General features: G+C 46.1%; 3 protein-coding genes across 3 annotated transcripts; 2 read left to right on the top strand and 1 right to left on the bottom strand.

Annotated features, from left to right (window-relative positions):
* Window positions 1-5,572: 5,572 nt before the first annotated feature.
* LOC119299523 (CSC1-like protein HYP1) lies at window positions 5,573-11,667 on the top strand. Its single transcript, XM_037576729.1, has 10 exons — window positions 5,573-5,911; window positions 6,011-6,166; window positions 6,838-6,901; window positions 7,147-7,356; window positions 8,106-8,297; window positions 8,448-8,746; window positions 8,958-9,234; window positions 9,630-9,902; window positions 10,817-11,050; window positions 11,212-11,667. Exons 1-10 carry the CDS (start codon window positions 5,676-5,678, stop codon window positions 11,365-11,367), a joined length of 2,097 nt encoding a protein of 698 aa, XP_037432626.1. The 5' UTR covers window positions 5,573-5,675; the 3' UTR covers window positions 11,368-11,667.
* A 5,946-nt stretch (window positions 11,668-17,613) lies between these two features.
* LOC119297036 (ethylene-responsive transcription factor ERN1-like) lies at window positions 17,614-19,049 on the top strand. Its single transcript, XM_037574995.1, has one exon. It carries the CDS (start codon window positions 17,617-17,619, stop codon window positions 18,841-18,843), a length of 1,227 nt encoding a protein of 408 aa, XP_037430892.1. The 5' UTR covers window positions 17,614-17,616; the 3' UTR covers window positions 18,844-19,049.
* A 302-nt stretch (window positions 19,050-19,351) lies between these two features.
* Window positions 19,352-22,476, bottom strand: LOC119299522 (GDP-Man:Man(3)GlcNAc(2)-PP-Dol alpha-1,2-mannosyltransferase-like). Its single transcript, XM_037576728.1, has 7 exons — window positions 22,174-22,476; window positions 21,537-21,823; window positions 20,914-21,100; window positions 20,672-20,740; window positions 20,384-20,577; window positions 20,196-20,305; window positions 19,352-19,847 (listed from the first exon to the last, which is right to left on the bottom strand). The coding sequence occupies exons 1-7, from the start codon at window positions 22,474-22,476 to the stop codon at window positions 19,606-19,608; spliced, it is 1,392 nt and encodes a 463-aa protein (XP_037432625.1). The 3' UTR covers window positions 19,352-19,605.
* Between the last annotated feature and the right edge of the window lie 1,077 nt (window positions 22,477-23,553).

Raw genomic sequence — 23,553 nt, 5'->3', positions numbered from 1 at the left:
GGAACCTAGTCCAGAATTTTCTTGTTGATTCTCCAGGTTGTTGGACTATGTGGCTTAAGTCATCGGCATCTGGTGGCCGGACATAAGTTCCTTGGAAGTTATCAAGGAAAGCCTCTTCCAAGTCCTCCCAGCTGCCGATGGAATTTTCAGGCAGACTATTTAGCCAGTGTCTAGCTGGCCCTTTTAATTTTAGTGGGAGGTATTTGATGGCGTGGAGATCATCTCCTCGGGCCATGTGGATGTGGAGAATAAAATCTTCGATCCACACTGCGGGATCGGTTGTTTCGTCGTATGATTCAATATTAACGGGCTTGAACCCCTCGGGGAATTCATGATCCAGCACCTCATCTATGAAGCAGAGAGGGTGTGCGGCGCCTCTATATCGGGCCGCGTCATGGCGCACCTCCGATGAAGTCCGTCTGCGGTTATCGGCCCGGGTGTGACTAGGTTTGTCACGTCCGAATAGGTAGCCATCATCCCGAGTCGGGATGCGTCCTCGCGATCTGTAGATCGATCTGGTGTGTCCTGCTCTACTGTCCAGATCCTGCCGAAGGTCGTATGTATGGTCCCGAGCTGTTCTGTCCCTGTTTTTGCGCGGTGGTGGGGCGGGCTGTTGTTCGTCCTGAGTTGCTGTTTTATCCCGACCGTGGGGTGGTCGGTCTGCCGCACTATCCCGACCATGTGGTGGTTGGTCCGCATTGCGTGAGGGAGGTATGGGATCTGGTGCCTCCTCATCGAACTGAGGTAGCAGTCTGCGCTTTGGGTAACTCTTGACTGGGCGCTCGAGGCCGTATTCTTCGGCTGCCAGGACATCAGTCCACCTGTCAATGAGCAGGTCTTGATCAGCTTGGAGCTGATGCTTCTTCTTCTTCAGGCTTCTTGCAATGGCTATTAGCTGGCGCTTGAAGCGCTCCTACTCGAGGGGTGCCTCAGGCACGATGAAGTCCTCATTGATGAGGTTCTCATCATCCTCGGAGACTGGACGATAACTATCATCATCCGGGTCATTGGGCATGGCCTGTTTATCAGGGTTATCTTGCCCGTTGTTTTGTTCCTCCTATTCGGATGCAGCCCCGACAGGGTCTTCATTGTTTTCGGCGTCGCCCAGAGTACTATTTTCTCCGGTGCCAGTGTCGTCATCTTTTGAGCGACGAGGCTTAGAGCGGCGTTTAGGAAGCCGACGCTTGGACTGTGTCTTAGAAGGTTTATTCGCAATTGGATCTCCTTTGTCATCGTCGCTAGCTTTTTTAGGTGTGTCGAGACCATGTACACATTGTATGCAGAGGTGGCCGTCCAACGTCCAGTAAATGGTGGGTCTTGGCCTTGCTCCTGGTCGGCATCGTCGTCCATACCGTCGATGTCTTCAGAGCCGTAATCAAGCACGTCGGTTAAGTCATCGACAGTGGCTATGAAGTGGGTGGCGGGTGGGAAGCGAAATTGCCCATCATCAGCCTCTGGCTCGAACCGAACATAGTTCGGCTGTGAGTCCTTCTCCAAGGACAAGTCCTTTAAAGAGTTTAGCACATCACCCAAAGGTGAGTGCTGGAGGATGTCTGCGACACTAAATTCGAAAATCGATAACCGATCCAGCTTGGCGTCTGCAGGCGTACCCGGTCCGGAACTTATAGCCAGAGACGAGTCCGGAGTTCCATTGACGCAAATATTTCGGGGTGCCGAGTCCGTGTGCGGCTCCAAGGCCGCGGACTCGGTGGCCCCAGATGGCACGATCTGCTCCGGTTCTAAGGCCGTTGCAGCAACAGGGACCATCTCCTGGATGTGATCCGATGACAGATTTAAGTCATGTTCATCGGGGCGAGGGGGAGTGATCGCTGCGGTCTCAAATCCATTGAGGATCAAGTCTCCATGGATATCCGTGACGTAGTTCAAGCTTCCGATTCCGACCTGGTTGCCAGGGGCGTAGCTATCGATCTGCTCCAGATGGCCAAGCGAGGTGGCCCGCAGTACGAAGCCGCCGAACACGAAAATCTGTCCGGGGAGGAAGGTTTCTCCTTGGACAGCGTCACTATAGACAATTGAAGGGGCCATCGAACCTTTCGTTGACGGCACAGTGGAACTCCCAATGAAAGCACCAATGTCGGTGTCAAAACCGGCGGATCTCGGGTAGGGGGTCCCGAACTATGCGTCTAGGATCGATGGTAACAGGAGACGGGGGACACGATGTTTACCCAGGTTCGGGCCCTCTCTATGGAGGTAATACCCTACGTCTTGCTTGATTGATCTTGATGAATATGAGTGTTACAAGAGTTGATCTACCACGAGATCGTAATGGCTAAAACCCTAGAAGTCTAACCTGTATGACTATGGTAATGAATATATCCTTTCCGGACTAACCCCTCCGGTTTATATAGACACCGGGGGGGTCTAGGGTTACATAGAGTTAGTTACATAAGAAGGAATCTTCATAGTCGGTCGCCAAGCTTGCCTTCCACGCCAAGGAGAGTCCAATCCGGACACGGGTACAGTCTTCGGCCTTCATGTCTTCACAGCCCATCAGTCTGGCCCATGGATAACAGGCCGGACGCCCGAGGACCCCTTAGTCCAGGACTCCCTCGGATGTACATATGAATGGAAACGTTTTCCCTGAATTGACTGTGTGGGATGTACATAAGAACAGAAACATATTCCTTGGATTGACTGTGTGTGATATACATACGAACAGAAACGTTTTCCCTGGATTGACTATGTGGGATGTACATAATAACGGAAACGTATTCCTTGGATTGACTGTGTGTGATATACATATGAACGGGAATGTTTTTCTGGGATTCACCATGTGGGATGTACATACGAACGGAAATGATTGGGTTTCAATGCCTCGCCCGATCGCACACGAGCTCATTTTGCCCTAGCCTGTGTCCCAGGAGAGCCTATCCCCAATGGTTTCTGGGTCATGTGGGAAGGACCCCCCTATCGCCCACACTCACTTGGCGACAGTTCCAAATGTCATCGCGGAAAGCGGTTAAAAACTGTTTGTATAGCACCGATGCATACCAGTGACCTAACGGTCATATCATTGAAGGGCATTTATGTCTTATCATATCGGGCTGCTCTCCACCTATAAATAGCCGCCCCCTACAACCACTAGCTGGTTGGCTGCTCCGAGAGAAACTGACACTTGTCATTGAGAGCATCCCATCCTCTGAGGACTTTGAGCGAAAATCATCACTGAGGAAACCCAAACCCAAACACCTACAACCCAAAGTGGTTGAGCATCACTAAAGAGATTGAACCTATGTGGAACCGACGCTTGTTACCTTTAAGGACTGTGCATCGTCCAAACGGTTAGGCTTTATGGTTTAGAACATCCAAGAGGAATTGTGGATCGCCGAGTGACCGAATCTGTGAAGGTTTGGAAGTCACCTAAAGACTTACGAAGAGTGATTGGACGAGGTCTGTGTGACCTTAGCTCAAGGAGAATATGGTGAGGACTGTGTGTCCGGGACTGTGTGTCCTCAGGTTTAAATACCTAGACGCTCCAACCAAACATACAACTATCACAACAGTTGAAACTAGTCTACCAAATCATTGTCTTCACCAAGCTACTAGTTCTACTTCCTCAACCCTTTCATTTCCTCATTCATGTGTTGATGAACTTGATCGTTATTGTTTGAAGACTTTGACTGAAGACTTTCTCAATTTCCTCAATCCCATTTCTTCAATCATCTTATCTTCAACCTGCTTATCCTATTTTCATGCTACATGTACTCTGAGCTTGTTTCATATCATCATGATGGTTGTGTTACTGCCATGTTACACTTGCACCCGAGTACTTATTCTGCTGCTTGTAGTTCGTCGCTTAGGAAATTCCTCACTTAGAATTTCCTCAGTGACAAATTTGTAAAAATCGCCTATTCACCCCCCCTCCAGTCGATATAACGCACTTTCAGTTCCGAGCAGTGGCACGGTGGCCACCCCCTCCGGCGGTGCCACCGAACCCAGGACCACGAGGTCCGGAAACGGAGGTGGAGCCGGAGCGGCCGTCATCGCATTGGCTGGACGAGGCGGTCTGGTGCAAAGAGGAGACGACACGCGCAAAGCCCGCATGAGATCGACCTCAAAGTTTGCCAACCCAACAACCTACCGCTCATGGATGTGGTTGTTGCCGCCGCTGATGGGGGTCAGCGGACGTCGCCATAGCGGGCGACTCATCGGAGGAGAGAAGAGGAGATCAACGGGTGGTGAGAGAAGAGTGAGGAAGCGTGGTGTGAAAGGGAGTGGGTGGTGAGATAAGAGAGGGGGAGTTATGAGTCGTCTTGTCCATCTCCCGCGCTCCCTGAGGCGTGCAGTGAAGAACCACGTGTGGCCGCGCTCAGCCTGGCTGTGGAGAAACTGCCGATTCGGCAGTAGCTCACGGGCCTGGCTCGAGACTGCTTTAAATTCCATGCGGGTCGAGACATGGGTGTAGCCTAGGCAACCAAACATCATATTTTCGTCCTGCACGGGTCTGGTTGGCCCAAATGCGAGCAACCAAATGTGTCATTAGTTTTTATCCCTAGTGTCTTAGGATGTTGTATGAGAGCGTACATGGTGTACATGGGCGACGCTGCCTCGTCCCTTTTTTGGCTGTGTACATGGTGTACATGTGCTCCGTTGTTGCTGTACGGGAGGGCTGCCACCCCGCCCAACATGCTCGTGGTGCTGAGCACCAGCTGGAGATGCCTGACGTGCTCTTGAGCTTCTCCTCGTGCGCCGGCCGTAGACTGGGATCCCTCGCCCGCGCACCCGACAGATCACGTGCTCTCAAGCAATAGAGAAGAGGAGATCGAGGACGAGCATGAGGTAGCGTCACCGCCCGCGTGGCTTGCCTTCATCTTCCGCGGCCACCATGGTGACGCCGCCCACTTTCCTTCATCCATCATGAAGCGGGAGCGACCGTGGGCCGTGGTATCCGGCGAGGTAGAACGGGATTGTGATGTCCAGCGAGGTGCAGCAAGCTCGAGGTTGCTAGCGAGGTAGATTAGAGGCATCGTGGCTGGCTAAAGGGACTCGTGTGGGTTTGCCGTGGACGGCACACTCAATGCATGCAATGTGTTCGATGAAATGCCCAATAATCCAATGTGAGAAGGAAGAAGATGGGAGAATGAAATACTGTCGTGTGGACGAAGACCGGTCAAAACCACGCTGAGTCAGCAGTGATACCGAAACAACCGAGACAAGGAACTAATTTGTCCGGTTTTAAGAGTTGAGAGTGTAAGCAGTCCGGTTTTAAAATTAAGGACTAAATCTAGACTTCGCTACCAACTGAGGGATGAAAAATATATTTGTCATAATGGTGCGACAAAGCGCGCATTTATTTTTAGTCATACCATTTCTTACTTTGGTGTTCCTTTCTATTTGTGTGTTTTCAATTACACGTTAACCGGGGAAGGAACACGTATCGGCAGGAATGTGTATTCGAAACAATGCAGGTGCCACATGTCCCCCTTCCGGATAGACCCACGCCGACCATCGCGTCACGCTCCGGTGCCACGTGGCCTGCCGACATCACGGGCCCACGGACTTAATCGTCAACAACCTCCAACCTCAAGTCTTCGTGTGATAATGGTAACAGCGTACTAGTAGCAGATGATTTTGAACTCGACTGACCGCTGGGCCCCATCTCGCCGCGGAAGATTCTAGCCCCTCGGGAGAAGGCTCAGTGACTCGCCGGCGAGATGATCGTGTCGGCGCTCGCGACGGCGGTGGGCGTCAACCTGGGCCTGACCGTGCTGCTCGTCTCCGCCTACTCGCTCCTCCGCCGCCGCCCGCCGTTCGTCTCCGTGTACGCCCCCCGCCGCCCCTACGCGCCGCTCGAGTCCTGGCTCGCCGCCGCGTGGCGCCGCTCCGAGGACGACATCCATGCCGCCGCGGGGCTCGACGGCGTCATCTTCGTCCGCATTTTCGTCTTCAGGTCCCGCTCCCAAATCCCCATCCCCTCTCGCTGTGTTTCTTCGTTCCCTTCGCCTTGTTACTGAATCCGAGGGTGCTGTGGGGCTATGGGATGCTGCAGCATCAGGCTTTTCGCCGTAGTCGCTGTGGTGGGCGTCGGCGTGCTCATGCCGATAAACTTCATGGGGGACCAGCTGCAGCTGATCGACTTCACCGACCTGCCCAGCAAGTCCGTCGATGTCTTGAGTATCTCCAATGTCCAGGACGGGTCCAATAAGTGAGATATTTCAACCCCTGATCTTCTATAATATTGGTGCACTTATTTTGGGAGTTCTACATGTCATGGTTAGTGTCTGAAGGTGAATTTCAACCCCATGATATATAATTCTAGAGTAGTTTACTTAACTAATAGTACTGTTTATGCCGTTCAGGTTTGGTATTAGGAGGTTAATTCTCCTCGTGCTGCAGTTTTTTATTTCATGGAGTGCATATAAGGAGTTGCATTTTTCTGAGTGCTTGTCTAGTGTTGATGAACCTGATGGCCAATGTCCATGCGCTTTGTCATGTGATATAATCGTTTTGTGTTTTCTACATATTAAATGGCCAGTGTAATCAAAATTAGGTAGCTATTCCAGAATTCAGATATCTACAGCTATTCATATCAGTTATGTTGTTTTATAACATGTAGAACTGTAGGTTAATAGATGATGCCGCATCTCTGTTTTAAAAAAGAAACATTGTTAAGTATTCAGTACATAGAATTTGATTAGGATGGTGTGGAACAGCTCTAACCACTCTAATCACGGGGGCTTCACGTCGTGGCATTCTCCAGGGCTTCTTGCTTATGCAAAACATTTCGTTGGAGTCTAATTAGATGTTTCTATTGGAAATTATCTTCCTTTCTGAGCTCTAAGTCATGCTTATTACATGTGGTAACGTGGTTCACAGATTATGGCTTCACTTCTCTGCTGTGTACATCATAACTGGAGTCGCATGCTACCTGCTCTATTATGTAAGTAATTTAATGTTTCTTATACTTTTTTGTTTAGTTTTTAATTTGCATTTTCTTTCTTCATTTGTAACATGATTCCTTGTGTATCAGAGTATCAGTTGGACAGAACACACTATCCTTTTATAATGAATAAATGCTCATTGGATCTGGCATCTGTTTATTACATACTTTGTTTGTAAAAAAAATTGGTGCTTGACTGGTTTCAGTTTTCTCTGTAAGCAATACTTTGTGTTTTTTCTTTGCAGGAGTACAGATATATTTCTGGCAAGAGGCTCGAGTATTTTATGACATCGAAGCCACTACCCCAGTATTTCACAGTTCTGGTTCGAGCTATCCCTATAACTGATGGTGGTTCTGTGAGTGATGCTGTTGATAAGTTCTTCAAAGAGTATCATTCATCCACCTACTTGTCACATACTGTTGTTCATCAAACTGGCAAACTCCGCCGCCTTCTTGTAAGATTCAGTTCCTTTGGATACATTTGTATTGCATAATTATGAACAGATGTCCATGAATCATCAATGGTCCTAATAAAACGTTTATATGGGCTGTCTATCGACTTCTTACATGACATAAGGGTTGCTGGGGAATATAGTTGTATGAAAAATACTAGCATGAGGTTTGGAAGACATGCATTTCAATCCAGTCATGAACAACCGTGTTTCGTTGAATTTATTTTAACTTCATCAACTCAGTATGTATTAATTTGTATATTTTTTACAACGTGATCTTAATGCACTCAGTATGCAATATTTGCATAGGTCAACTTTCATGGATGTCAAAATTTTATAAGCTTACCACATAGCATTCTTACTCTACACATAACAATATAGCATTCTTTTTTGACAACAAATCTGTTAGTAGATTTTTTGTATGCATTTATTCTCAAAGCAATATACTGGATGTCATATATGTCCAGTGAAGTGTTCTGGGTCGACGATTTCACATATGCATGTAGTAATTAACTAGTTACTGATTTTCTATATAAGCATGCCAACTGGATGCTTATCCTCATACTTCTAACCTTCTTAGAACATTTTATTTTCATGTGAAAAAAACTTTGCTCATCTCCCCTAGATGTATATGATAGTAATGGCACACTGGTTTGTTTGCTCTCCTGAACTTCGTAAGGAACACTGCATTCTAGCTTGTTGAACAGTGTCCCGTTTCACTTCTTCTGATTGCCTGTTTGATTTCTATCCAGAATGAGACCGAAATTATGTGGACAAAGCTAAAGAACCTAAAATATGTACCACAACGACCTTCTGCTGACAACCCTCCAAAAAAGTTTCTTGGACTATTTGGAAGAAATAATCCTATTGGGAAATATCAGAAAAGGCTGGCAGACCTAGAGGAAAATGTTAGAATGGAACAATCAGATGCTACTAGGAGACAGGTATGTATTTCTGTTTTTCCTTTGGTCTTGGCTAAGTTAACTATGGTGTATTGATTAGTTTATCTTCCTAGTTGTCCTTTGGTTCTGACAAATGAAGTGCAAACATATTGATATTCTCTTATCTATACTTGATGTTTCATAACTCTTCAGGAGATTCCCGCTGCTTTTGTTTCATTCAAATCTCGATATGCTTCAGCGAATGCAATTTACATAAGGCAGTCAGACAATCCAACTGAGTGGCAAACTGAGCATGCTCCTGATCCTCATGATGTTTATTGGCCTTCCTTTTCTACATCATTCATGGAACGGTGGATATCCAAATTTGTAGTATTTGTAGCTTCAGTTCTTCTCATAATCGTGTTTCTTCTAGTTGTGGGATTTATTCAAGGGCTCACTTATATGGAGCAACTTGAGGCATGGCTGCCTTTCCTGAGGAACATACTGGAAATGTTAGTTTCTGTTCATAGATTATAATCATATATGTTTCTCTCATTGGTTCTTTATTTTGTTATCTGGAAAGGGCCTAGTCAGCATATATGCTCAGATGCTGAATTAGTGATACTAGTGCTATCCGTTCTTATTATGTTGGTTTTATTTATCTAATGTATGGCACATCAGAATGGCTAAACACCTGACCTTTGTCTTCTTTGATCTTTCCAGAGCCATTGTCAGTCAATTGGTTACTGGGTATCTTCCCAGTGTCATTCTTCACTTCCTTTCCTCTTATGTGCCCTCAATAATGAAGCTATTTTCGACCATGCAAGGATTTGTGTCTGTCAGTGGGATTGAGAGAAGTGCTTGCAACAAAATGCTTCGGTTTACCATATGGACTGTGTTCTTTGCAAATGTTCTTACTGGATCAGCCTTAAATCAACTTAACATATTCGTTGATCCAAAGAAAATACCTGAACGGCTTGCGGTTGTTGTACCTGCACAGGTAGGGCATGTGTTTTTTGATTGTCGTCAGCATGACAAGTTCATTTTGGTGTATACTACGAGAAAGCTACCACGAGTTGCTTCTGAGATCGTGCTCTCCCCTCCAAGCTTCATAGAACATGGACAATAACCTTTCTGTTGACATGGATAATATACTTATACAGTTACATGGATACAGTTTTGTACTTTGTTTTTTCGTCAATAGCTTTAATAACAGGCTTCCAAACCTTAGCCTTCATCAACGTTCTTTGTTTTGTCTACGTCCTTCCTGCTGTGGCTACTTATCCATTTCAATATATACCTGCTTACACAATTTTCACCTGTGGCACATGGTATTAGTCCATGCCAGAGCACGTGTGTTGCTAAACAATCATTGGTTTCATGATGATTCTGCAGGCATCTTTCTTTATTGCATATGTGGTGACTTCGTGGACAAGTATAACATCAGAACTCACTCAAACTTCTGCCCTTCTGTATCACTTGTGGGGGAGCTGCGCAAAGTGTTGCAAGAGGGAAGACTCAGAAGCTCCATCGATGCACTATCATAGTGAAATTCCTCGGATTCTCTTGTTTGGACTTCTCGGGCTCACGTACTCCATTGTAGCTCCACTTATCCTCCCATTTGTGTTGACTTACTTCTGCCTTGGCTACTTCATATTTCGCAATCAGGTGAAAACGCTGCAGATTATTAATCGCCCCTTTTAGCTTCCTGTTGCTGCTACACATCGTAGCGTGATCCTATGTTTTTAAGGCGACGCCTTACCGCCTTAGGGAGGGGGGGCGCTTTGGCGCCTAGGCGACGCCTAGGCGGGCGCTTTGGACGCCTAGGCGCCCAAAGCGGTCGATTTTCCAAAGCGGAGGGGGAGCGCTTCGACGCCTAGGCGTCGCCTAGGCGTCGCCTTAGGGACGCTTTAAAAACATAGGCGTGATCTCTTTGTGCATGGAGGTTGAAATGTGGACTTCAATATCTAGGTCTTCCCAAATTTTGGGTAGTGAATTACTGTTTTGAGGAACTTTGGATAGATATTTCCTGGATTTGGCCGCCAGTGTTGCAATGATTGATTCATTGCTGTCGCCATTTATGAGCGGATAAAATCAAATTGATGTGGTCTAAGGCGTATGATGCAAGCCTACCTTTCTCTTAATATGTTTAGGACAGAACCAAAGTGTTCCTTTCTGGAAGATGAACTAGATCATCTAGTGGTGGAATTTAACTAGAACCTTTCTTGATAAACGTGGACATGCCTTGAAACTATGTAAAATTAAATATGGAATATGGAAAATATAGTTGTTGATTGAACTATACTTCCATATATGGGGAGGCTGACAGTAGTATATCAGGTGTCCTGGTTACACCTGTTCTGAGGAGTGACTGCACCACGAGATAATTTTGCTGGGTCAAAATTGCCAAGTAGAAGACATTTTCCATGTGCAATTGTTCTTTACTGCTGGATAAATTTGTCAGAAGTAGTGAAATACTTGCTTCAGCTTTATAAACTGGATATAGCAATTTGCATATGTTTAACTTTATCATTCATCAGTTTAAGTATCTACAGTTTGTAACTTTGCTACTACAAATGCAGCTTTGTAATGTGTATGCACCCAAGTATGACACCGGTGGAAGATTTTGGCCCATTGTGCACAATGCAACCATATTTTCTCTTGTGCTGATGCATTTGATTTCAATCGGAGTATTTGGAGTAAAGGAATTTCCACTTGGTTCAAGTCTGCTGGTGCCTCTGCCAATTCTCACACTTCTGTTCTATGCATACTGTGGAAACCGATTTTACCCCATCTTCGAAGCATACTCTACCGAGGTACTTTTTTATTAGTTTCTCCTTTTGTAAATGCATAGGAGGCCACTCTATGTGTGCACCTGTTTACCTTAGCAACAGCAGCTGCTGTTTTCTTATTCGGAATCTTTAGATATCATTTCTGTGGCATACAAACCCTTCATGTCTCACTTTTGTTCATGCAGTCATTGGTAAACAAAGATATACAAGAACAAAGCAAACCAGAGATGGCAGAGTTCTTCAGCAGCCTTGAAACAGCCTACTGTGACCCGGCACTGAAGCCTATCCAGCGGTCTTCAAACTCTGATGAACGTACTTCACCACTCTTGTCTTCTGTCTAGATCCAGACAAGTCATAGGTGGCATCCTGGCTCCCACGGTGTGAGATTTTTGTTTGATTTTGGGCTTTTGATGATCAGGTACATATAACAGTACAGGTGTGCTTCTTGTTGTGTTTTTTTACACGGTGAAGCAAAACTTAGGACATGAATCCTTGTATTATTATGTTGTACATTTTTCTTTAGGACATAAATTCTTGTATTATTGTGTTGTATATTTTTCTTGGAGGAGTTTGCTGTGCATAATTTTGTGTATCAGATTTGGTGCTCGCTTTGTAGAGATGAATAATACATTTTCCCTTAAGTTTTGGGTTGGCAATGCAAACTGTTTGAACCGACCACGCAAGTTGTAGATCTTAAGTTCCATGCAACCTACTTACTGTCCCTTCTAACTATGTGTTTATGTGGATGTTGTTTTACTCCATATAATTCAGTATATGAGATTTTCTGCCACTTGGAGCAATGTGATCAGGAGCTGCTGTTTTTCCTCCTTCAGTCCTTCTTAAGTGCATTTAAATATGGCCGCTCTGGGTATATTTATGATACTTCAACGTCAAGGTTGAGTTTCTCTAAACACAAAAGCCTGCTACGGTGTGGAACCGATCATGGTGCGGCATTCTGCACCCATATTCTGTTATTACCCAGTTATACGCTGAGGTCAGTTGACAAGCTCATACTACTCTGCATTCATACTGCATTTGAAAATGTCTTGGCATCGCAAAACCATACTACTTCAACCTGGCCAGGTGTTATTTTTTTCTCAACGGCTCTCAGATGTACCCAACAAAGATATGCTGTCGTCAAAATGGCCCAAAGTAGCAAGATTATGCGTTACTGCTTTGTCTTAACTGATATCAGATTCAATAGAGTTTGCCTTGTCTTGGATCAATTATGCTTCCACCATGACCGATTACTCTACTGCTTGGCCGAACCCCAAAGAACAAATTGTGTGATTGGTTGGCCACTTGGAGAGAATACGGAGGTGGCACTCTGATAATCTGTCCTGGGCAATCTTGTGCCATTTGGCTATCCTTTTATCTTGTTCATATAAAATGTGTAGGTACTGCAGGAGGATCTCTAGTGCTAATATGGCAAGCAAGAAGCCATGTGATAGTGGTCGGTGTAAACCCATATGAGATTGTTTGCCACTTGGAGGCTGGAGCTGTGTGATCAGGAGGACCAGGTTTTTCTCCTTCAGTCCTTTTTTAAGTGCATTTAGATCTGGCCAATCTGAGTATATTTATGCTACTTCGACGTCAAGGCTGAGTTTCTCTAAATAGCCTGCTATGGTATGGAACCGATCATGGTGTGGTGTTCTATCTACGCCTACATTGTGCTACTACCCAGTTATACGCTGAGGTCAGTCGACAGCCGCATACTCTACATTCACACTACACTGGCTCTGAAAATGTCTTGCCGCCATATCAAAACCATACTGGTCAAGCGCTCCTTCTTTTTTCATCATATATGTGGTACAATCAACTGATGCAAGCATATCTTTGTTGGGTACATTTGAGAGACACAAAGGCGTCAAAATGACCCAAAATAACAATTCAGATCAACCGAGAAGGCTGAACGGGAGCAGGATTATGCGTTACTGCTTTGTCTTAACTGATATCAGACTCAGTAGAGTTTGCCTCGTCGTGGATCAATTATGCTTCCTCCATGACCGATTATTGTACTGCTTGGCTGGACCCCAAAGAACAAATTATGTGATTGGTTGGCTGCCACTTGGAGAGAACTCAAGGTAGCACTCTGGTAACCTATCTTGGGCAAATCTTGTGCCATTTGGCTCTCCTGTCCTCTGTCATATAAAATGTGCAGGTACTGCAGGACCCCTAATGCTAATGCTAACTTGGTAAGCCAAACAGTCCGTGTAAACCATTGGCTAACAGTGGTGCGCCATTTGTCCTCTTCACGGGTAGATTGAACAGTGCTCCATGACACGCCTTCCTTTGTACCTAGTCACTGTCATTTACTCGTTAAACCATCAGCTCACGTATCCTGGGTCACAGAGCACCAAAAGGCATTCTGATGTGACACAATGATAATATTTCCTGATCTCTATTTCGTGGCCAAAACTCATGGAATTCCCAGTGCAGTTGCAAGCTTGACCTTGTCAACCATATCACAGATAGGTAGACCTGACCAGGAGTCCAGGACAAAAAAGATGGCCAGCTACAAAGGTCGAGAAGCTCAGTCCGCAGCTGGGGCCAAACCGCTAGACGTTCACAAGTTGCATGTCCTAATTGTGACGAGGACATCAAGAGTACTGGCATATGCCACCAAAATACTCCTTAGAACATCAGAGGATGATCTTCAATTTTCAATTGTTGTGAGGGAGGCGCATCGGAGGCACCGTCGTCGTCATGCATGACAAAACGCGGACGGGTGGGAACAAAAACGAATTGACAGCCGGATTTAATTTTAACCCCCGCTATGGCTGATTAAGAAACCGGTTAGGGGTCAAGAATTTCAACCCCTAGGGCTGTTGTTTTGTTCTGCTTACGTCGTCGCTCTTGGACACAGGCGTTAAACTCCATGGCTGCAGCTCAGCGTGCTTTGGGAACTGTGAAAACGGAAATTTGGAAATCATGTAAATAAAAAGCACACGCACGTAGTGACTACTGACTTGGTCGTGTGTTATTATGCAAGTTAACTAGATTCCTTTTACGAACACCGCGTAGTACAGAATAGACATATATAGCGACACCACCACACGCACATACTCACACACCGTCAATTGATGACCTATGCAAGGACATATACCTCCTTTTGATCTAAAATAAAATGTCTTATACTCCTTCCGTAAAGATATATAGGCAGTGATCTAAACGCTCTTATATTTTCTTACGCTTACGGAGGGAGTAAACTTTTACAGAGGGAGTATTTTTTTGCGGGATACAGAGGGAATACATGCTAGTCTTAGAAAATGTGACGGTCAAATTTGTGTAAGTTTGTCTGTTGAGCCCTCGCAATTTTTTTTGTCTGTCAAGGTATTTAAAAACTACTCACAGTAAGATGAAAACAACATTCAGATTTAGCACAAAAAATACCGTGCATGTGAAAAGCAAGAACAAAAGATGTATATTCGAGGCCATCACTGTCAAAATCATGTATTTCGAACCAAGATAGTACTACTACTGTACTGACTACTGAGCAAGAAGCAGTTTGCGGCGTCCGGGCTATGTCACTTGGACTATGCTTAAGAGCATCCGGGCTATGTGAGTGTATTTACCACCGTTGTTGGAGATGCTCTAAGACAGTTACAAAATTTTATGACATCTCTTTTTCAGATACCATCACTTGTGGTCTTGCTATGTGAGTGTCCTAGTGGGACTGCAAAACATCAACTTCACTGCACACTTTCTGGTAGTACAAAGTGAGATCATCAACTCCCACTTTTTAACCTTTCCATTGACGTTGCAATCCAAGTAGTGTGCACTGCTAAGCAAGCTACTTAACAATAAGAAGAGCCAAGTTGGCTCAATCAAAGAACACACTACCAAACTACCTAGTTGCTCAACCGAGGTCTCATATTGCACCGCATGTATATAATATGGGCCATACACACATCATCGCCAAAATGCCCTGGATTTTGCACACCAAGACATGAGCTAATCGCCAAAAGGTAATATCTGGATGTCGCCGAACTGGTCAAAGAGCAGTGTACATGTCCTGCATTATTCCCCTTTCATTGCTACGGTGAAAGTGACAAACATCAAATTCTTGCGCGACAATGATCTACGTCGCAAACCCGGTATGATAAAATACATTGGTGTAATTAATGTTTTGAGAGGTTAACAATGCACAACATACGATAATATAACTGTCTTCATGTAAGGTTTGTATTTGAAGTATTATATCCTGAAAACCCAGCCCTTAAATGGGCCTCGAGCCAGCGATCCTGTTATAATGTATCTTGGCATCAATTATATGTACTATGATACATCTCACAGGGTGTATTCTAGAGAGAGAAATGGTGATTTCACACCATTCATATCAAGTGTTTTTATGATCACGATCCTACAATAATATCAATAGCAATCTGGTCATGTCAAAATGCTCGATTCATGGACGACTTTCAATTCTGATCGCATGAGGAATGATTGGTGTAGCCACATCGTGGTGAGACAGGAGTGATCTAAATAAGAGATGAAGCATACTTAGGCCCCGCTTGGATTCCCTGTAAAGTTTTACAAGTGTATATTGATTACCCCTGTAAATTACTGGAGATCAGTAAAATACAACCGGATATACAAGGGGAGTCTACAGCGCGCTTGGTTCGTCTTGTTTCTCACTTGGTTCAGGGAGTGTTCCCATGCGTTGTGTCGTTGGCGGCGGGAACACAATGAACTGCAAGGCCGGCGGCCGACGGTGCCAGCTAGACGCCCCCACCATGCCCGTGTTCCTCGGCCCTCCCTGTGGCGGAGCGGGGCCATGACGGCTGCGGGATCTGGCTGCAGTGCCGGCGCGCGGAGGTGCTCCGGCGGCGGTGCGAGAAGGCGCTCCGGCGACGTCACGGACGCGGCGGCAGCGTCAGTCCGAAGCTCGGCGGCGATGTGGCAGGACTGCAAGAGGCGACGGGCCGACGGCCCTTGAGTTTGACAGTGGTGTCTCCGGTGAAAGGCGGCGGCTGCGGAGCTTGCTTTGGTTGCTGATACGAGGAAAAACGACGGAAGGAGCAGTGTTTTGGAAACAGGCGGATTACCAGCGGATTACAACTGTAACGTAAAACCAGGGGTAAAATTTACAATGCGGAAACGACAATCCAAGTACTCCGGAGGTATTTCGTTACGGAGGTATCTTTTCCACGTGTAATTGGCTGCAAAACGACCAACCAAGCGAGGCCTTAAGGGGAAGCACCATACCACCAGAATTCACGTGTTGGGATGAAAGGTGGGTAAGGGGTCATCACTATCGGATGGCTTCGCCTCTACCCCGGCTAAGTAGCATGAATGATGAGGGAACATGCATGGCAAGGTGGTGTTGTGGTAGGAGGATCCGGCTTGCCTGCTCCCTTTCCGTGCTCCCATCCGTGCTCCCACCTCATCCAACAGCTTTTTTTTTCTAATCTAATCATCTTCCCCCCCCCCCCCTGATTTTAAGGGGTGGGGCCGGGTCTTATTTTGTTCCAATCAAATCAAGCCACGTATGCGGGAGCACGGATGGGCACACGGGAGGGGAGCAGGCAAGTCTCGTCCGTGATAGGAGGGGTTGTACGAAAATAGCCTACGCTGGCATTTTGACCCTGCCACCCCTTCCTCGTCGTACTAGACCTGAATCATTTTTTTAGGCTGAGTTGCAACAACCTGAAAATGCCAACCAATCTCATCTGACCAGAGGGGCGAGAAATATAATTATATTAATTTGGTACTACGAAATGATTTGTTTAGTAATAAAAACAACATTCCTTCTATTTTTTTAACACCATATCTTTTTTAAAAGAATTTTAGGCTTTTGGGCGGGTTTAAAAATTGGAGCTCAAAGCCGTCATGACTTGACGGCCGGGCTTTGGGCCAACCCGCTGAGCCGAGCTGCCCATGCTTAGGTCTACCCTATACAAACTTTGAGCCTTAGTATAGTGGTTTAATCATCTTTCTTTCTTGCATATACAGATCATTTCACACCAAAGTTAAGCCTGATGAGGAATCAAAGAGGTCTTGAACTCAAAATTTCTTGGCTCTCATACTATATTGAGTATGCATGCATCAACACACTCCTACGAAAAAGGCCAGCAAGATATACACTCATACTTTGAAATCCAAGAGGACTAGGTGTACCTAGCTAGTTTCACACCAAGTAAATCATATATGTATAGTCATATGAACCTGTCAATGACTAGGCCAACACGACCACACCCTCATCCTTAACTAAGCAGATTCAAAAGACAACTTTTCACAGCATGAACACATGAATTAACTAGATATCCAATCTCTCTCACTAGATATCCTTGTCCCCCCATTTGTTGAGCACCACAACTTAAACAAATGCAATGCAATTTTTGTACTCCCAATCAGTGCTACTAAGTACTAACCCATCACCATTAACAACATAAATGCAACACATTGCATGCAAATACTTAGTAAACTTATATGAATTAATATGAATACACAAATGAGCTAGACTAGCACAAACACAAGCAACAAAAGGCATCTTCCTCCTCTCCTCCCTTATATATACCCCTGACCTGATCATCTCTTTTCAGCCTCCAGTCCATACTCCACGCCGAGCCGGCTCGATGGTTCCATCCATGGCGAGGAAGCGCAAGGCATCCGACGACGTCTCTGACACTGACATCGACGTCGGCATACCTCTATCACTAGCTTCGACGGACGCGTGGACGACGTCCACGGTTGCGGCTACGACGGCGGCGAGGCAGCAGCAGCGGGGCAGGAAGCGGTTCGTGGGCGTGCGGCAGCGGCCGTCCGGCCGGTGGGTGGCGGAGATCAAGGACACGATCCAGAAGATCCGCGTGTGGCTCGGCACCTTCGACACCGCCGAGGAGGCCGCCCGCGCCTACGACGAGGCCGCCTGCCTCCTCCGCGGCGCCAACACCCGCACCAACTTCTGGCCCCGCCCCTCGCCGCCTGCCGCCTTGCAGCCGCCGCCGCCGGCTATGCTGTCGATGCAGGCGCCGGCGTTGCCTTCCAAGGTCTCCAACCTCCTCCTCCTCCGCCTCAAGGCCCGCAACCAGCAGCTCCTCCTCAACGACGCCACGGCGCCGCAAGAGGCTGCGCTGCTACAGCAGCAGATGCAGAAGCAGATGTCCTCGTCGACATCGTCGTGCCAAGAATCATACGTCCATGGCCGTGACGACGAGTACTGCTTCCAGGTAGACGACTTTTTGAGCGAGGAGTGCAACAACTCGCCAGAAATGGAGGAGGAAGAAGAAGAGGTGGAGGAAGAAGAAGAGGTGGAAGAGGAGGAGGAGCTGGACTTCCAGTTCATGGACAAGCCGACGGTGGCGGAAGACGAGGACGCCGGAATCTGCTCCCCGTTCGAGATGGTCGCCGCCGAGCTCGGCGGCTCGGCGCCGGTGGAGGCTAACGATGTGGACGGCGAGCCTGCGACGGCGGTGCAGGAGGCGATGAGGAGGATGGACTACGAGAGGAAGGTGTCCGCGTCGCTCTACGCGCTCAGCGGTGTGTCCGAGTGCCTCAGGATGCGCCTCGGCGGCGGCGCCTCCGCCGCGCGCGATCAGCTCTCCGGCCTGCGCGAGGCGTGCCGCAAGAAGCAGAGGGCGGCGGTGCAGCAGCCAGCATCGGAGCAGTCCTCAGAACCAGCCGTCGCTGCTGCTGATCATGACGCAGAGGAGGGTAAAGCTTCCATGCAAGAGGAGTGTTCAGGCAGCAGCAGCAGCGGCAGCAGCCTCACAGAGGCGGCGAGCTCGTCGTCACCGGAGGCTAACGTCACCGGCGACGGGGACGTGCTGCTGTGGAGCTCCCTGGACCTGGCGCCCATCTGCTACATGGCATAGGCTGACCAGTTTTGTTGACGTGTTCCATGGTTGCAACTTGCAGTTAGGTTGTGTTGCTGTGGAATTCGTTTTGCTCCATGCATGGCAGATGGCTCATATGAGAAGCCACCCCTGGCCATCACTTGCTTAATTACCAATTTATTTTGAGAAACAGTGGTAATAACAACAGAAACGAACTTGCATGCACCTCGGCTGGTAGTGCTTCAAAGTAGAACTCAACTGCATATGAAACTTGCATTGAGATTCAGAGAACAGAGCCTTCGTCGCCGTTGCATCCCCTCCAGAGCCGCCACCGCAGGCGTTTAGCCCGAGTTGAGAGGGTGGGGTCCTAACCCCTTTTGTCATACATGGCACGAGTACCAATTTTCCACCAGTTTTCCCATGGACACCACTCTTCAACCTCAAGGCCACCAACAGGCGTCAGCAAGAATGCACAGATGAGGCTTACAAGAATCTTTCCACACTTGATTTTCTCATGTGGATAACTTTAGAAATGTGTTCATGCATGGAGTTGAATTCCTCAAGTTTAGATATTGGGGCCAAAATATGGCCAAAATATACAGTACTAGTATAGTGCCAAAGAAACAGTCAAGAGTTTATCATATCATTCTTTTGTTCTTCTCTATACAACAGTGTGTGTGATACACAAAACTAACACTGATAATCTGGAAAAGCTCAAGCTAGAACTTTGCAGATGCACTCAAACCTCAGAATCTCCATCATGCTAAACTTGTTAATGTTTTCGGCTATTAGAGCAAAAGGCTATGAGCGTCCTAATAAAACTGGGCGAACCGCCTTAGTGAAATCTTCATGAAACTTCTGCTCTGAAAACCTTTGAGCACGCTTCTGTGCTGCTGCCGCCATTTCTCGCCTCTCTGGCTCCGGCATCCTCAAGACCTTGAGGATTGCCTCCGCAAATTCTTCCTTCCTGGAGGCCAGAAACCCTGTCTGGCGGCTGTCCTCCTCTAGCACAATATCCATCATTGGTCCTGCAGATTTATGGGCTGCAAGAAATAGGATATGTTATTAAATGTTCAATGTCAGCATGATCACCCCCGCAAAAAAAATAAAATGCCAGCATGATCAGCTCCAAGTGCAGCATCATTCGGTTCATGGTTCTAAAATTCTTCTTTGCCTTACCTTTGACACCCAAAAATTGCAATGTGGAGTACATTCAACGAGGGATTTGTTGTTCACAGCAAAGAAAAATGTAATGTTTTTATAATAATTGCAATCTGTAACCCAAAACTTCGAACTAAACAGCTATAGTGCAAAGCATGCATAGCATCCTTTGGAAAGTGAAGTTGAGGACATCAACCAGAGATCAATAGGATACTTGCTCAGTTACTCACCAATTGGAATAGCACCAGCAGCCATGTACTCGACGACACTTATTCCAAAATGCTCATCTGTCATTGAATGGAGCCCACAAATTGCACCACCAAGAAGCTGTACCAGGTCTCTGTTTCATGCAATAATATACCTGTTAATTACTAGACAAAGAAAAGGTGGTTTCTAGCTGTAGTTTCGAAACCAAGACCTGTAAGAGATATCCTGGTGGAACTCTACAAGCTCATCTATGTGAAGCTCCACAGCTCTGTCCTTAAGCTTTTGTAATCTTTCCAGATCCTCTTTATTCCGGCAACTGCCAGCAAATTGAAGTTTTGGCTTAAGAAAGTCTGAATCTAGCCTTTCAAGAGCAAGTGCAAATGCCTCCAACTGAAGACCATGGGCCTGAGGAGAGCAGAGAGTAAAAGGGTAGAGGTACTTTAGTGAGTGAGCTGTAAGATCTTGTAACAGATTTTGATGCAATGGTAAGTTGACATACCTTTTCAGGACGGAACTGTGCAACTGATATAAGAATAGGAGGTGTTGTTGATCTTTCCAGGGGAAGCATCTGTTTTATTCATTAAATGTTTATTGTGAGTACAAACCAAATCTTTTTGTGTAATTAGATTTTAGCCTAACAACAAGAATGCAGAAGTAATTTTAGTCGATGACTTGCATTCATAACATGTCCACATGATCACAGCACATAATTGATTGTGACTGATGGGAATCTGGACATACCTGCAGGGCGGAAGTATCGCATGGAGGGTATACCCTCTTAGTACGCTCTGGGACTTTCCAAATATTCACAATATGGGATCTTGTCCATGAGGAATTCACCATCACAAGATGTGCACAGGAGCCAACTAAACCATACAACCAACTGAATATGGTGTAGTACAGAACTTTGCATCGAGACAACCAGATGCTACAGCCAAAAGAACATCCAATTAGTACAGAACTTTGCATCGAGATAACCAAATGCTACAGCCAAAAGAACATCCAATTAGTACAGAACTTTGCATCGAGATAACCAAATGCTACAACCAAAAGAACATCCAATTAGTTTTGCATGGTTGATATAATTGATACAGGCTATTGAAAATATAAAGAATATTATTCCTTTGTGGATGCACAATTCTGTTAATTCAGACTATATCATAAGAGGAAAGAAACATATGTCAAGAACACCGACCATATCATAGATTAGGCCAAGAGAACATGCATGTTTAAGTAACACGTTTTTGGACATTCTTTTGACCATGCACAGTAAGATTTTAAACTCCCAGATACAATAATGCACCACTGTTTTCCAAATTACCATGCTCCAATAAAAGGAATCGGATCTAAAATTGTTCCCATACCTTCCAGAGATAAGAGAGTTGTTGTTGTACATTGAGTTGCGCTGCTTAACACGTTCGACCATATCAGAACTGATCGTGGGATAATGAGTGTAGCAGAGGACCTTGCAACCAAACAGCCAAGCCAGTGGATACGTAAAAGCATAGCCACTTGTATCAAAGTAAAACTGCGGGGTGAATTTGTTAAGAGCCTCCCATGCGAGATATACTGAGCCAAGACTTTGCCCGATCATTGTGAAGCGCGGATATGTGCTTGCTTCGATCCACTTTCTCTTGTTCAAATAAACGACCTGAAAATGCAGTTCAGACATTTTAATGCTCTTGCCAGTACACCACATTTGTTTTGATTAAGTTCCAATTGGATGCAGACTTGCAGTAGTATGTCAGTATGTTAAGTAGTACTACAGCACTAGACTGCATTTTTCTCATTTCATAACAGAAGTAGAATGCAGTGTTAAACTAACCGGGAGGTCGTCCAGATAAAAATTTACAAGAAAAAGCAATCAGAACGGCAAGAGGGTCCATTGCAGAACTAAAGCAAGCTCAATTTGCAAGAAGCAAAGCAGCTACGACTAGGACCGTCTCCCGAGATCCAATTTCTACTACGCAAGAAACTTCGCTCCATGGGGCCGTGCCGTACCTGCGGCGGGCGGAGGAGGCGGACACCGAAGCGATCGAGCGCGCGGGAGGCGAGTCCATCGGGGGACGCGTCCGCGTCGCCGGTGAAGACGGCGCAGGGGAGGTCGGGGCAGAGGTCCTGGACGGCGCGCACGGCGCACCAGAGCACGCGCTCCCCGCCACCGCCGTCGTTGGTGTACGGGTGGAAGAACCCCGCCGCGGCCGCGGGGTCGGGCGCGCGGCGGCGCAGGAGGCGGAAGAGGCGCCGGAGGGCGAGAGCGAGGAGGGTGGAGACGAAGGTGAGAAGGCCAGCGAAGATCGCCATGGATGCGACGCCAAAGTCTGGGTCGGTCGGACTTCGAGAACAGTATTTTTTTTTTCAGGGGGTATAGTTTTTCTTTGAGGGGTTCGAGAACAGTATAGTTTTTCTTTTTTCTTTCACTTGGACGCAACTGTTATTCTTTGAGGGGTCCGAGCACAGTAAAATCTGAAAAAATGTTAAAAAAAATCTTAGTATTATGCAAGCATCGTTGGTGTTTTTCCAACACGTGTGCACAATTCGCTATGAAAATCACATTCGTGTAGGTGTGGGCAAAAAACAAAATTGATCTGTGGTTTCGTAGCGAAGTTTTGCATGCATGTTGAAAAAATATCAATATTTAATGCCAAAAAAAATCAGATTTTTAAAAAATTATTTAACATTTTTTTGGATTTTATTGTTCACCCGAACTCATGTGAGCTCGGGTGCAAAACAACACTGTAAAATTCAAGAAAAATACAAAGTAACTCTTATGACTAAGAATTACAATAAAATCTGTTGGAAACACCTTCTTCGATGTATCAATCTTTACTTGTAGAAATACTCCAAAGACTTGGGCAAAGAGTATGCAATTGGATTGAAACAACAATTTTGTCACTTTTTTGCCCGTACAAACATTATCAATAATGGATTTTGAAAATGCCTTGACTCGCCCATCCAACCTTGATCATGAACGTACTTGGGCAAGGGATGATCCCCTAGAAGTGCAGGACGTAGGATCACAATATATTCATCATTGTGTCGATGAAAGATTTCAACTTCACAAATAATCAATCCAACAAAAAAGTTTGACACCATAACATAAACTTATCAAATCCGAAAAATCGGATCTGCAATGACAGAAAGTTCTCTAACCTCATGGCATCGCCAAAAATACGAGTAAATTTATTCTCACAAAATATGATGACGAAAAACATAAAACTCTTGAAGATGTGAGGTCACCCCATCTCTCAGCGCCAAAATGGCAGCCGGAAGCAAGGGGGGCACAAAATCCCTTGTGACGGCGGCGGCTGCAGCTAACGAAACCCTAGGAAGTCTAAACTTCAAGCGATCTAGGAAGAAAAAATGGAACTCTAGAACAAT

This window comes from Triticum dicoccoides, chromosome 5A, assembly GCF_002162155.2.
Source record: "Triticum dicoccoides isolate Atlit2015 ecotype Zavitan chromosome 5A, WEW_v2.0, whole genome shotgun sequence".
NCBI lineage: Eukaryota > Viridiplantae > Streptophyta > Magnoliopsida > Poales > Poaceae > Triticum > Triticum dicoccoides.
This window is presented reverse-complemented; position numbering and strand designations above follow the sequence as displayed.

Coding starts and splice junctions, on each gene's coding strand:
- LOC119297036 (XM_037574995.1), top strand. CDS start 17,617: ATGGCGAGGAAGCGCAAGGCATCCGACGACGTCTCTGACACTGACATC.
- LOC119299523 (XM_037576729.1), top strand. CDS start 5,676: ATGATCGTGTCGGCGCTCGCGACGGCGGTGGGCGTCAACCTGGGCCTG. Junction 8,747..8,957: donor CTGAGGAACATACTGGAAAT/GTTAGTTTCTGT, acceptor TGATCTTTCCAG/AGCCATTGTCAGTCAATTGG. Junction 11,051..11,211: donor TCGAAGCATACTCTACCGAG/GTACTTTTTTAT, acceptor TTGTTCATGCAG/TCATTGGTAAACAAAGATAT.
- LOC119299522 (XM_037576728.1), bottom strand. CDS start 22,476: ATGGCGATCTTCGCTGGCCTTCTCACCTTCGTCTCCACCCTCCTCGCT. Junction 21,824..22,173: donor GCCTCCTCCGCCCGCCGCAG/GTACGGCACGGC, acceptor CTGCATTTTCAG/GTCGTTTATTTGAACAAGAG. Junction 20,578..20,671: donor CACAGTTCCGTCCTGAAAAG/GTATGTCAACTT, acceptor TGCTCTCCTCAG/GCCCATGGTCTTCAGTTGGA.